This window comes from Bos indicus, chromosome 18 (genome assembly GCF_029378745.1).
Source record: "Bos indicus isolate NIAB-ARS_2022 breed Sahiwal x Tharparkar chromosome 18, NIAB-ARS_B.indTharparkar_mat_pri_1.0, whole genome shotgun sequence".
Lineage (NCBI taxonomy): Eukaryota > Metazoa > Chordata > Mammalia > Artiodactyla > Bovidae > Bos > Bos indicus.
Window position 1 is genome coordinate 9,976,417 of NC_091777.1, and position 15,183 is coordinate 9,991,599.

At 42.7% G+C, this 15,183-nt stretch overlaps 1 protein-coding gene across 1 annotated transcript in view; it reads left to right on the top strand.

Moving 5' to 3' along the window:
* CDH13 (cadherin 13) overlaps window positions 1–15,183 on the top strand; it is a 1,011,953-nt gene that overhangs the window by 212,875 nt on the left and 783,895 nt on the right. The window contains exon 2 of the mRNA XM_019978955.2: window positions 503–614. Coding sequence (XP_019834514.1) covers window positions 503–614 — 112 coding nt within the window. The remainder of the gene's footprint in view (window positions 1–502; window positions 615–15,183) is intronic.

A 15,183-nucleotide genomic window follows, 5' to 3' on the forward strand; every position in this document is an offset into this window, starting at 1 on the left:
GTTCCAGGTGCTCAGAATCCATGGGCGGCTCGTGGCCACCATGTTGCACTGGGAAGTTCGAGGGCCCTTGAGTTCTTGTTAGAAGTAACTTCCAGTGGAATAGTTCTGCTTTCCTCCTCTTCATCGGTGACAAGGATCCTTTGCATCTATGAAAGTGAAGTTGGTTTTCGCTCAGGCATCATACGAAATTGACAGTTTCTGTAATGAAATTTCACACATGGAAAACCATGGTGAGATTCTAAGCAGGTGTAAAAATCTGACGAAGTTATTTCTTTAACTGCAACTTAATGGAAACTGCAGCAGCTGTTCCCATTTGCGTGTTTTCCAAGTCTCATTGCCAAAATGAATGGTTGGCAGCCATAGGAGAAGTATCAACTTACCTCTTCATTTGAGAAATGAAATTAAAACCTCAGCTCATTTCTAAAAGTCACAGATTTGGTAAAAAGTTAGCAGGGCAAACATATAAGCTGCGTTAAAATATTGATGGCTTTGGTTTTCTCAGGTGCTGCTGCTAACATCTGCAGAAGATTTGGACTGCACTCCTGGATTTCAGCAGAAAGTGTTCCATATCGATCAGCCAGCTGAATTCATTGAGGACCAGGCGATTTTAAACTGTAAGCGACGTCACTCGATGGTGATTTTGGTCTATTCACTGATGTTTAAGAATGTCCCTCAGTATACAGTATTCCCTAAGCTAAGAGTTTTCTGATCATTTTTATTATGTCACTGTTTGACCCAGGGTGGAAAGTCTTGAATTAGGGCTTTGTCAGCTTAGAGGTGAATCGAGTGGTGTGTATCTCTTTGTCACATTTGATCACCAGTGAGCATTTCCTGACTGCTCCCAGGAAAGGGGACCATTAGCCCCCACCATGAGTATTGACCTATGCGAAGGAAGTGAAACGGAATGCCCCGTTTTCTTTGGGAAGATCCTGAGAACAGACCATTGCCTTCCTGTGGATTGCTGTTCTACCTGGATTTCTCATACGTAGCACTGGATAAAAATAACATCCAGAGCAGAAGGTTAGCTTCTAGGAATTTTTAGGCATGGGAATTTAAACTCTTAAGACTAATAAGATGGTTTTCTGAAAGATTCAAAACCTCTACTGGCTATTTTGTGGATTAAGCTCAAATCCCCCCAAATTCCAATTGATTTCCTTAAAATATGCTACCCTCAGATCTGTGGTTATAATATCTTCCTCTTTTTAATGCCAACATTATATTGTTTTATCTTTACGAGGGCATGGAGTGCATTGCCAGATGCAAAACAAGCATGGTTTTGTTTTAGCACAATGAATTTAAAATTGATGGTAGACAAATAACCATTTAATTGCAGGCTCTTGAGCACCATTCTTTAATATTTGGGAGTGAAGGATATAAAAACGGTGGTTTAGTTTGGTCAGATGCCCTGTGACCCTTTAGGGAAGATAACTGTACACACTTGCCCTGTGGCCCCAGGTTTGCCTTCCAGGCTGACTGTGTTCCTTCACTCCTGCGCTGTGTGGCGAGCGTGTTTCAACGAAAGGGACAGAACGTTCAGCCGGCTCAACTGGACTGTTCTGTGAGGCTGGAACACGTTTTAAGGGTTGAAAGGAACACAGTAATGAAGATGCAGTGTTGAGGATCAAGGGAGCCCTGCACGGTGAAGCCCATGTGTGTCTTGATGCAATTACGCCAGTGAAATCATTTTAGTAATTAGGGTCTATAATGACGAGGTGCAGGACCGGCACAGTGAGTGAATTCCAACATGTGGTTTCATTGTTAATCTGATCCCTGATGTACTCCTGGGTCGGGCCATCAGGAACTCTCCTTTGTCTTTTGATTCTTCTATTTATCAGAATCAATATATTTTAAATGGAACTTGGCTTCGGAGAACCATTTTTTCTGGCTCTTCTCTCCTCTCGTCTGCTTCATCTCCCTCTCTTCTCTCTCTCTCCTTTCTCTTTTTTTTCCAAGTGATCATCCCAAATGGCATCTATATTAACATGTGTGGAAATGTGAAGCCACCCTGAGTATGGGAATTAATAGAGTTGGTATGCAAAGCAGGCCCATAAATGTGATTGCTTCTGTAATCTTCACGACACCAAACAGCTTTTAATTTACCTCTGAGAAGCTGGAAACAATCATACTTTGGGGGATCTTTTTAATTTAAACTAGACCATCCTGTACATTCCAATATTACAGTTTTGTGTGTGTCTGTGTAGGTTTTTTTATTTTTTTTAATCCTCTAGGTAATTTAGTGGGTTATGGTTGTTGATTCTATGTAAGCTAGTAAAAGTGAAACGGAACTGGGTTGGTTATCAATGACAGCACATTCAGTAAAAGTCGGTGATTTGAGGATATTTAAAAATTTATATGTGATTTTGTAAGTGAATTGTTGGATCAGCAAAATTTGACCAGCCCCCTCCCCTGTCAATGAAACTGTGGGCCTATATGTATTACTAGGGGAGAAAATGGACAAACAGATGTGGGCTGCTACTTTTCAGTCTATCTCAAAACAGTGAGCATAGGTTGTCATAGATACTGTGAATAAAGTTAATTGTGCCTAAATAAAGAAGAAAGTTTCCACGGAGCTGAAAATGCCTACTGACTGCTGTTCGGGAAAATCTGGATTTCCAGAAGTAATAACAATGTATTTTTCTCTGTTCAACATGCAGGAGGAAATAAAAAGTCCAAAACTTTGAACAGACCTTTTCCCCAAGCAACCAACATTTTACATCTCCCTCCTTCCCTTCTGAGTCTTAGTTCCTTCATGCATTTCTCTGTGGTCCAACGAAGACATTTTCTCTCTCTGAAAAATGTGATTAGCCAAAAAGCCAGTGAGTGGTGCATTCTCTCAGAATGAAGACCATATGGTCACAAGACTAACATCTGGAGGAAAACTGGGAAGAATCAAACAGAATCAGTGGTTTAAGCATACTTAGATGTGTGAGGTCACTGCCAAGATCCTGGAAATGGTTAGGGATCATTCAGTAACGTGTAAATATAAGCTGATGATCTAGGTAAAAATAGAGGTTACAAGAAACCAGGTTAGTAACATGACCTTGAACTCCTCCTATGACACTGACACTTCCAATTTTTATTTTTGTCTCTGTAATATTTTACAAGAGCTTTGGCTTCCAATCATCATGAACTTTTGTCTTGCAGGAAGTGTAAAATACAACATAATCAATCAATTGATGTCCACACTTTTCACCACTCTATAAACTTGTCTGAAAGTGTTGTGTCTTTGCCTGGCAGTCATAGAATATCTGCTCACACCCCAGACTTAGATTCAACCAATTCTGTGTTCAGCGTTCGGCACCTTCCAGTAAATGTTTATTCTGTCCACGACTTCCTGCTGTCTATGTTCAGACAGTAATATTTCCTTTTATCTTTTTTCATCTTTCTTCTCAATTCTCAATGACTTATCTTTTTCTGTTTTAACTGTTACTAATGGTCACCTCCGTTCCTTTTATTTCCATAATATTTTATTCACCGCTCACTCCGATACGTCTTTCCTTCAGTTGTTCTAAAGACTTTTATTTTCCTCACATCCAAATAACTCTTTATTCTGCTCTCCTTTCCAGTAACTAGACTTGCTTTCGTCTTTAAAGGGCCATTTTTCAACAAGCTTCTAGGATCAAAACGTGGCATCCCACTACTTCTTCTAATGTAACCAGGGGAGCTTTATCACTGTATCTTTCACAGTGTGATGCAAAGCCCCCAACTTAGCAGCACTTGGCTTCATCCAGGCTTGAAAGGTGAGCTGGGAAGATGTGGTGATTCTCATTTTCTGTGAGAAGTACAAGAAGAAAGGGGAAGACAGTTTAAAAGGCAGAAACTCAGAAAGGAGACATCCGCTCATGATCTTTGGACTCAGGGAGGGCTCTGTCCAAGGTCTGCAGGTTGCAGGCGGTCCTTAGAGGCCTCCAAGACCCAGAATTATCTTAAACTGGTTGATGAGGTTGCTTCTCCTGCAATGTGAAAATCATGCGATTCTGGTAGCCACTATCTTGGTACCATGAGATTTGGGTAGTAACCCCGGTTACAGTCTCCCAGGCTCCAGAAGAAGAGTTGGCCTGGAAAACTGACCAGCCAACCAGCTGATGTGGACTAAGACCAAGTGATAAGGCCCTGACTATCTTGTGTCCTGAAAACATTACAGAACGAAACACTCTGTCCTGCTCTAATGAGCTCAGACAGACCTTCCTGGCACCAGGGAGGGATCTGTTTGCTAGGGGAACCATAGCTGGCCTCTCTCTGGGTAACTCTCCTTTATGGAGCTGCCTTCCACGCAGGAACTCGAGGACGCAAGCTGCTTCCTACTTGGTCCTGCCATATTTGGCCAAGTCATCAAGCTGGCAGAGAGGGGGACAAGGAGAAGGGTGGAGAAGGCACCACAGATGTTTAGCCACTGGAGCTCAAAAGGGACATGTATTGTTTCTGTTCACACTCTTGGCCAGACCTAATCACAGAGCCAAGCTAACTGCAAGAGAGGCTGGACAGCACAGAGGAACTCAGTGCAGGCGTGAGCTCACCATCTCTACACAGATCCTAACACAGCCAAGTGACCCCAACCAAAAAGAGACTCCTGAAAGAGATGAAAGGAGACCACAAAGGAGGCCGCTGTTTCTGACTAACTCGGGTCAACATGGGGATGAGACAAAGACGGTCATTCAAACAGGACAGGAGGTCATGGCCCTGGGACTACCTCCTGCTTTTCTCGTCTGCTTCCCGCTGAGCAGAACAGCTTCTTCACTGCCCCCTCTTAGAAACACCCAGGCAGGGCCCTTCTGATAGTTCTAGTAAGGATGGGCCCTGATTGCATTCTTCTGATGATTATAGTACTGAGGCTAAGGTCATACAGTTTAAAACTCACGTCAAGTAGAATTCAAACAAATGACATAGTCCCATGTTAGCTGCATGACAATGAGTGAGTGATCCAAATCCTGCAAGTCTGAATTATTTCATCTAAGAAGGATAACCACAGTCTTTAACTCGAGTTGATGCAATGATTGATGGAAAGATGCTTAGAACATAGTTGTGAGTAAATGGAAGCTGGTAGTATTATTACTATTATTCTTGCCATTGCTGTTATTATTATTGTTGTTGTTAGCATTATTATTATACATAGATCTTAGATAGGTTTGGTATCCTTATAATGGCCATCTAAACCCGAATTTAGCAGACAAATCATGGCCATTAAAATCTGAAGAGATTACAAAAGAATCTGAAGCAATGATTCTAGGATTTGAATTTCATGGACCAGTAGAATTTTTTAAAAATCTTGGATTGATAAGAGTGTATTTTACAACATTTTTCTTAGTCTGAATATGAAAAAAAAAAGAAGAAGAAAAAGCAGGCTAATGAGTGAGATAAAGTGAGAATACCTCCGTTAACTTTGCCCAGATTTTTAAAATGTCATTTTTATCAAAAAACAAACAAAAGAGGAGTTAGGACCAATTACAGAAGAGAAGTCAGTCTTTTGAGTAAATTTGTATTGTAAAAAATGTGCCAAATATTTTTGTTTACCTCATTCTGTGGGAAACCACTGATTTAAGGTATTAGAGAATTTCCACAAAATGTAACAAGTGTGCCCACATTAGGGGCAGATGTTGGGAAATTTAAAAGGCTCCCCTAGAGTTGACCAGTGCAGCATCTATGACGTTCATAGGTGATATTTACTGCATGTTTTCTAAGTGTGGAGTGCCACCCGGAACCTCAGAACAGACCTTAAGGGAAAAATACACTCGTGTGCCCATTTTACAGGTGAGGATACTGAGGCTGGGCTAGGCGAGGCCATTTATCCATGGTTGTATTGTTGCTTGTAACTGGTGGCATTAAATTTTGAATCCAGGGTTCCTGTGCTCTGGCTCTTATCCAGAGTTCCATGGTTTTGTGGTCTTGTAGCTTTTGCTGATGTTGGCAATGACCCATCAGGGAAATTTGCCGCTTAATTTTCCCATCTATTTTTGTCAATCTGGATGAAATAGAAAGTTTCTACTGCATTATGTTTTTTCTGTTCATAGACAAGTTCATTCTTCCTCTGTAATTTGGAAAAAAGTATCTACTGCTAAGTCACTTCAGTCGTGTCTGACTCTGTGCGACCCCATAAATGGCAGCCCACCAGGCTCCCCCGTCCCTGGGATTCTCCAGGCAAGAACACTGGAGTGGGTTGCCATTTCCTTCTCCGATGCAGGAAAGTGAAAAGTGAAAGGGAAGTCGCTCAGACATGTCCGACTCTTTGCGACCCCATGGACTGTAGCCTACCAGGCTCCTCCATCCATGGGATTTTCCAGGCAAGAGTGCTGGAGTGGGGTACCATTGCTTTCTCCCCCCAAAAGTATCTATTTTGCTTATTTTGAATGGGCCCAGTGCCGGATTGCCCATGACCCTATACTCCTGGCTTTTGGCCTTTCTCCTGTGCTCCTTTCACCAAAATGTTTCTTGGTCATGCCACCTTGACACTGACCTTGGTTGGTAGGCAGGTCACCCACGGAATCCATGGTGTCCCATTAATCATATTTGTGCTTAACACACATGAGTCATGCCTTTTGAGGGTGTTTTTAATTGACTATAAATCACACAGGGAACTTGAAAAATGAAGGCAATTAATGAAAAAGCAATGTGAGAGGTGTTTTGCATCCTAACGCAGGAAATACATCGCCAATGAATTAAATGTCAAAACAAAGGCCCTTTTGACCCTGCTAAAAAGGTTTCATTTGAGTGGTAGTAGATGGATGAACTTTCCAACCTTGCAGGTGGAGGAATTCCTGTTTCTTGAGTTCAAGCTGACTTGGGATTTTTGTCTGTGTATATCCTCTATCCTTGAGAACTTCCTAAGTTCTTTGGGTTTTCAGTTTTAGTGATTTAAAAAATGGAAAAGAAACCAATGATAATTTCCTTTCCATTTTCTGATTGTCCTCTGCACTACTAACTTGCATCTTCTTTCAGGTTGGGAGACTGATTAACTGATTAGTGAAATTATTTAACATGACCCGTACCACAGTCTACATAGATCTGAATAGGTTGCAGTTACAAGTGGTATATTTGTTTTAAACTGTCATGATATACCAAGGAAAATTATTCTGGTGTCACTTAATTCACTCCATCATCATGAAGGTGATTATACTTTGGGTCTGAATGTGGACTCCTGTTTACACTCATGACTTTATACTATATGTAAACAGAATCCTATAGAAAGGATTTTTTAATAAAAAGGATTTAAAAATAAAAATATTTTTACAGGTTTGCTCCCCACCCACCACCACCAACATAACTGTGACAGTCGACTAATCAGTTAATTAATATTTATTATGATCCTCATAAATGCATTATATTAACTGCCTCATTTCATAAATGTAAAGTGATATAAAATAATTGCAGAGTGAAAAGAACACATATACACACCAGAGGGGGATATGGTAAAATGCTTAGAGATCCTCCATGAGACTAGGGTCCTAAGTTGTACTTTGCAGATTGGGAAACATACGAGGTAGCAGGCTAAGTGGGCCTTAGGAGAAGAGGAATGTGGATATGGGCAGAGCTCTCTTGGCATAAACTTTCTTATCAGTGGAATGAAAGGAATAAATAGACCAGAGGAATCACATTGTCAGCTCATGGACTAAATTTGTCCCACAGATATGTCCTGCTTGTCCTGTTTGGCAGCTCAGTGTAGGAGTCTGAAGTGTTTAATGAAAGGAATTTGTTGTCAACATTGAGAATTTCATTTTTAAAAATTCATAACTTCTGGGAAGTACTGGGCCTCCAGAATATAGACCCCAGAGGCAAATGAATCACAGTGGTAGCAGCCTCTGTAGGTTGTTCTGAGGATTAAATGCTCAGGTCTGTAAAGGCCTCTGAAAACTCTGCTGGAAGTAGGATAGCAATAACAGTAGCTGAGGCCTTCCTGGTGGTTCTCCAGTCTCCATTGTCTTCCTGTCACTAATCAGCTTCCTCCTTTATTCCACCTGCCCCTTGTAGGTATCTACATTTACCTCCACGAAGTCACCCTTGTTCCTGAGACAGGTGTGCGGGTCAAATGATATGCTCCAAAGACCAAACACACGTGTTGTTTGTATCACACCATTGCTGTCACTGACAGTAGCTCTTACTGGTGGTTAGGGAAGCAGAGGACACTCCTGAGAGATGCAAGGGCAGGGAACGGCTGGCATTGACTGAGACTTTGAAATCTGCCTTCAGTGTTTCAAATCATCAATACAGGGACTAGGTGAAAAGGGGAGCCATGTGATCAGTGTGGCTGGCTTTCTGGAAGTTCAGAATAGGACACGGATAAGAGAGAACTGCTGGGGAGGCTCAGGCTTACAAGGAGCCATTTCAGAAGATCTGAGATGGGATGGATGGGAGGTATGTGGAAGGAGAGCTGGTCGGTGGAGAAGGCAGGATGATTAAGAAGTAGCAAAGTATGAAACAAGGGTGAGAGCACATCTAGAAGACAAGTTTTCTAAAAGAGTGCAGAATCCCTGAGTCTGTTCCAGCTCAAACTCTAATTGGTATGACCCTTTTCCTCTCTGGACCCCTGTTTCCCCATTTGTATAATGAGCATCTATTAGGGTTATTTTCATTGAATTCTAAAGTTGATTGGATTCGACTCCGACTGGCTTTAGGAAAACGACAAAATAATCAACTCACATAATTGAACATCTCAAGGTCTGGTCTGGCTTCAGGAACACCTGGATCTAGATGCTGTAATGATATCATCAATATCACCATTCTTCAGCTCTGCTTTATATAGTGTTGGTACCCCTCAGTGTCAGAGGGGTTTCCTCCAGGATGGCCACCAGAAGTTCCAGTCATTCATTCTTCTAGCTTAACAACCCAGAGCATCTCTTTTTCCAAGTGTCCCAGCAAACACTCCATGGCTAACTCTCTGGGTCCAGCCTGGGTCACATGTCTATCCCTGAACCAATCAAGGCATCCAGGAAGATTTGGGCTGGCAAAAGCAGGAGAGTTCACTGTGAGAGTGTTCTTTTTGTCATCATTCATTCGCCCAGCCGTGCCCGACTCTTTGTGACCCCATGGACTGCAGCATGCCAGGCCTCCCTGTCCCTCACCATCTCCCGGAGTTTGCCCAAGTTCATGTTCATTTCATTGGTGATACGGTCCAGCAATCTCATTCTCTGACGCCCTCTTTTCTTTCTGCCCTCAGTCTTTCCCAGCATCAGAGCTTTTCCAATGAGTCATCTGTTCACATCAGATGGCCAAAATAATGGAGCTTTAGCTTTAGCATCACTCCTTCCAGTGAATATTCAGGCTTAATCTCCCTTAAGATTGACTGGTTGACCTCCTTACTGTTCAAGGGACTTTCAGGAGTCTTCTCCAGCACCACAGTTCAAAAGCATCAATTCTTTGGCATTCTTTCTGCCTTTTTTATGGTCCAGTTCTCACAACTGTATGTGACCACTGGGCAGACCATAGCCTTAAGTATATGGACTTTTGTCAACAGAGTATTGTCTCTACTTTTCAGCAGTGTCTAGGTTTGTTATAGCTTTCCTGTGAAGAAGTGATCGTCTTCAGATTTCATGGCTGCAGTCACCGTCTGCAGTGATTTTGGAGCCCAAGAAGAGGAAATCTGTCACTACTTCCACATTTTCCCCTTCTATTTGCTATGTAGTAGCAAGTAGTAAAGGGATCAGATGCCATGATCTTAGTTTTTTAATATTTAATCTTAAGCTGGCCCTTTCGCTCTCCTCCTTCACCCTCATCAAGAGGTTCTTTAGTTCTTCTTTACTTTCTGCCATTAGAATGCTATCATCCGCATTTCTGAGGTTGTTGATTTTTCTCCTGCCTATCTTGATTCCAGCTTTGGGCTTCCCAGGTGGCTCATTAGGTTAAAAAATCCACCTGCAATATAGGAGACGTAGGAGACACCAGTTTAATTCCTGGGTCAGGAAGATCCCCTGGAGGACGGCATGGCAACCCACTCCAGTATTTTTGCCTGGAGAATATCATGGACAGAGGAGCCTGGTGGGCTACAGTCCATAGGGTAGCAAAGAGTTGGACATGACTCTCTATTTCTGCTTTATTGACTATGCCAAAGCCTTTGACTGTGTGGATCACAATAAAATGTGGAAAATTCTGAAAGAGATGGGAATACCAGAACACCTGATCTGCCTCTTGAGAAATGTGTATGCAGGTCAGGAAGCAACAGTTAGAACTGGACATGGAACAACAGACTGGTTCCAAATAGGAAAAGGAGTTCGTCAAGGCTGTATATTGTCACCCTGTTTATTTAACTTCTATGCAGAGTACATCATAAGAAACGCTGGACTGGAAGAAACACAAGCTGGAACCAAGATTGCCGGGAGAAATATCAAGAACCTCAGATATGCAGATGACACCACCCTTATGGCAGAAAGTGAAGAGGAACTCAAAAGCCTCTTGATGAAAGTGAAAGTGGAGAGTGAAAAAGTTGGCTTAAAGCTCAACATTCAGAAAACAAAGATCATGGCATCTGGTCCCATCACTTCATGGGAAATAGATGGGGAAACAGTGGAAACAGTGTCAGACTTTATTTTTCTGGGCTCCAAAATCACTGCAGATGGTGACTGCAGCCATGAAATTAAAAGACGCTTCCTCCTTGGAAGGAAAGTTATGATCAACCTAGATAGCATATTCAAAAGCAGAGACATTACTTTGCCAAAGGTCCATCTAGTCAAGGCTATGGTTTTTCCAGTTGTCATGTATGGATGTGACAGTTGGACTGTGAAGAAGGCTGAGCACCAAAGAATTGATGCTTTTGAACTGTGGTGTTGGAGAAGACTCTTGAGAGTCCCTTGGACTGCAAGGAGATCCAACCAGTCCATTCTGAAGGAGATCCACCCTGGGATTTCTTTGGAAGGAATGATGCTAAAGCTGAAACTCCAGTCCTTTGGCCACCTCATGCGAAGAGTTGACTCATTGGAAAAGACTCTGATGCTGGGAGGGATTGGGGGCAGGAGGAGAAGGGGACAACAGAGGATGAGATGGCTGGATGGCATCACTGACTCGATGGACGTGAGTCTGGGTGAACTCCGGGAGTTGGTGATGGACAGGGAGGCCTGGAGTGCTGCGATTCATGGGGTCGCAAAGAGTCGGACACGACTGAGCGACTGATCTGATCTGATCTGATCTGAAGTGACTGGGGGTGTTCTACTCTATTGCTAAGGTCCCTTGCAGGACTGACATTCTATGACTGCAAGCTATGCTTCCCGCATGAGAATTTTTAGAACCTAGCACACGCGCACATTGGAAATGTCTCTTAGGGGGCAGGGATGAGGACAGTTATCATGCCAGGTTTCTCACTGGTGATGCTGGTGAGCAGATTGCTTAATTAAGACTGTCAAATTCTAAGTACTGCCATATGGCTTCACTCTTCAACCTGTTGAGTGTCTTCATTCACATGGTTCTGGAGCTGGTATAAATCTCTTTTATTTCTGTTTTTCTTCAAGGGGTTAAGAATATAGGAACACGCAGGTGTTACAGGAACATCTCCTAATTTAAGGTGTTAGAACCACATGAATTGAGCTGCTTAATGAGTACGACATCAAAACATAATTTGGACAAGATTAAGCATGTCTTTAAATAGTGTGAGAAGGCAGAAGATCTTATTATCCTATAACAGGTCAAATCCACACATATTCTAAAAATTGTGATGCCTTCTGTCTGTCCTTTTAATCTTAATTTTCATGGAAATTTTTGTTGGCTTGAAAGCAAAAGGGCAAGAGGTGGAAACACTTGCCAGTCAGAATATCCCCAGGCACTTTTTGTATTTGACAGAATTTGCATTCTCTTTTTGGAGGCAGAAATAGGGGATAGGATAGGAAATGACATACATGCAGTCCCATTTGTTTGGCCAATTATTTAAGAATTATAGTGTGGTCACATCCCTTATGCCAGACCCTCTACTAGGTACAAGGGGTAGAACTTTGAACCAGAATTTTAGAAAAGATGCCTTTTATATTAGAGCTTTCATTTTTATAGAATGAGAGAGACAGCCGTGATAGAAATGAACATCTAAGAAGACAGAAAAATTACACATAAAATGCTGTCGATAAATACTATGAAGGAAATAAGACGAGGTTGTGTGATAGAGATTTCTGGATGGATGTGATACAATAGGTAGCTAAAGAAGTTCTCTCTGAGAAGCTGAGACCTAAACCAGCAGAAGGAACCAATCAGTAGACACTGCATTCGTAAACCTTTAGGCAGAAGGATCAGGTAATGTAAAAGCCCTAAGATGAGAACAGGTTTTTAGTTTGAGATACTCTGATCTAGGAAAGGACTTTCCTGATAGCTCAGTTGGTAAAGAATCCACCTGCATTGCAAGAGATCCTGGTTAGATTCCTGGCTCAGGAAAATCTGCTGGGGAAAGGACAGGCTACCCACTCCAGTATTCTTGGGCTTCCCTTGTGGCTCAGCTGGTAAAGAATCCATCTGCAATGCGGGAGACCTGGGTTGAAAGCGGCTATCATTTTATCCATTTCATCAAATCAACCGCCCTATAAGATAGGATTCTAAATCCCATTTTAGCAATGAAGGCATGAAGGTTGATTTAAAGATCCAATATCTCAAAAGAAGTGTCATCAGTGGAAAAGGAGCTCTGACTTTCTGACCCTGCCTGTTCTCTCCACGTGGAAAGCTGTATCCACTTTCCTCTCACAGAAGTGCTCCAGTCCTTTCTGTGGAGAACAGACTGGGGCACCCGTGACCTCGTGGGGCTCTTGGCATGGGCTCCTGAGTCAGTTGACTTGTGTCCATCGCTTGCCACGTGGTGGTGTATCCAGTCACTCAAGCTCTCGGCTCCTCACTTTTCCCATCTGTAGAATGCAAGTACTGTTTCGAGGATTGATGACTCAAGATAACATGTTAGGAGAGTGCCTGTCACTTGGACACTCTATATAAATGTTGTGTGTGTGTGTGTGTGTGTGTGTGTGTGTGTGTGTATAGTCTCTTAGTCGTGTCCGACTCTTTGCAACTCTATGGACTATAGCCCACCAAGCTACTCTGTCCATGGGATTTTTCAGGCAAGAATACTGAAGTGAGTTGCCATTTCCTACTCCAGAGGATCTTCCTGACCCAGAGATGGAACCTGCATCTCCTGTGTCTCCTGCCTTGCAGGCATATTCTTTATCTGCAGCCATCTGGGTTGATTTTATCACTTGAAAAAATAAAGCAAAGGAGGGGAGTTCTGCAGAATGATGCTGTTGGAATGGGCAGTGCCAGTGTTTACTGAAGGCAGCCCAGGGGACTTGCAACCCTCACCATAATGCCTCTGAAATAGGACATGTGTTCTCCCTACTTCCTCTAAGTCTCCACACCGCCACCTCCCAATGCACCCACCCTCTGCTTCCTCATGTTTGAATCTCTTTGGGTTACAGATTAAAAGGATGTTCCCTGAAAAGTATTTGAGAAGTGATTCTTCCAAACCTTAGATCCAGATGTGTTTTGGAATTTAGAAAAAGCTAGTAAAGTCTCAGATCAGATCAGTCGCTCAGTCCTGTCTGACTCTTTGTGACCCCATGAATCACAGCACGCCAGGCCTCCCTGTCCATCACCAACTCCCAGAGTTCACTGAGACTCACGTCCATCGAGTCAGTGATGCCATCCAGCCATCTCATCCTCTGTTGTCCCCTTCTCCTCCTGCCCCCAATCCCTCCCAGCATCAGAGTCTTTTCCAATGAGTCAACTCTTCGCATGAGGTGGCCAAAGGACTGGAGTTTCAGCTTTAGCATCATTCCTTCCAAAGAAATCCCAGGGCGGATCTCCTTCAGAATGGACTGGTTGGATCTCCTTGCAGTCCAAGGGACTCTCAAGAGTCTTCTCCAACACCACAGTTCAAAAGCATCAATTCTTCGGTGCTCAGCCTTCTTCACAGTCCAACTGTCACATCCATACATGACCACTGGAAAAACCACAGCCTTGACTAGACGAACCTTTGTTGGCAAAGTAATGTCTCTGCTTTTGAATATGCTATCTAGGTTGATCATAACTTTCCTTCCAAGGAGGAAGCGTCTTTTAATTTCATGGCTGCAGTCACCATCTGCAGTGATTTTGGAGCCCAGAAAAATAAAGTCTGACACTGTTTCCACTGTTTCCCCATCTATTTCCCATGAAGTGATGGGACCGGATGCCATGATCTTTGTTTTCTGAATGTTGAGCTTTAAGCCAACTTTTTCACTCTCCACTTTCACTTTCATCAAGAGGCTTTTGAGTTCCTCTTCACTTTCTGCCATAAGGGTGGTGTCATCTGCATATCTGAGGTTCTTGATATTTCTCCCGGCAATCTTGGTTCCAGCTTGTGTTTCTTCCAGTCCAGCGTTTCTCATGATGTACTCTGCATAGAAGTTAAATAAACAGGGTGACAATATACAGCCTTGACGAACTCCTTTTCCTATTTGGAACCAGTCTGTTGTTCCATGTCCAGTTCTAACTGTTGCTTCCTGACCTGCATACACATTTCTCAAGAGGCAGATCAGGTGTTCTGGTATTCCCATCTCTTTCAGAATTTTCCACATTTTATTGTGATCCACACAGTCAAAGGCTTTGGCATAGTCAATAAAGCAGAAATAGATGTTTTTCTGGAACTCTCTTGCTTTTTCCATGATCCAGCAGATGTTGGCAATCCAGCGGATCTCTGGTTCCTCTGCCTTTTCTAAAACCAGCTTGAACATCAGGAAGTTCATTGTTCACATATTGCTGAAGCCTGGCTTGGAGAATTTTGAGCATTACTTTACTAGTGTGTGAGATGAGTGCAATTGTGCAGTAGTTTGAGCATTCTTTGACATTGCCTTTCTTTGGGATTGGAATGAAAACTGACCTTTTCCAGTCCTGTGGCCACTGCTGAGTTTTCCAAATTTGCTGGCAATTGAGTGCAGCACTTTCACAGCATCATATTTCAGGATTTGGAATAGCTCAACTGGAATTCCATCACCTCCACTAGCTTTGTTCGTGGTGATGCTTTCTAAGGCCCACTTGACTTCACATTCCAGGATGTCTGGCTCTAGGTGAGTGATCACACCATCGTGATTATCTGGGTCGTGAAGATCTTTTTTGTACAGTTCTTCTGTGTATTCTTGCCATCTCTTCTTAATATCTTCTGCTTCTGTTAGGTCCATACCATTTCTGTCCTTTATCGTGCTCATCTTTGCATGAAATGTTCCTTTGGTATCTCTGATTTTCTTGAAGAGATCCCTAGTCTTTCCC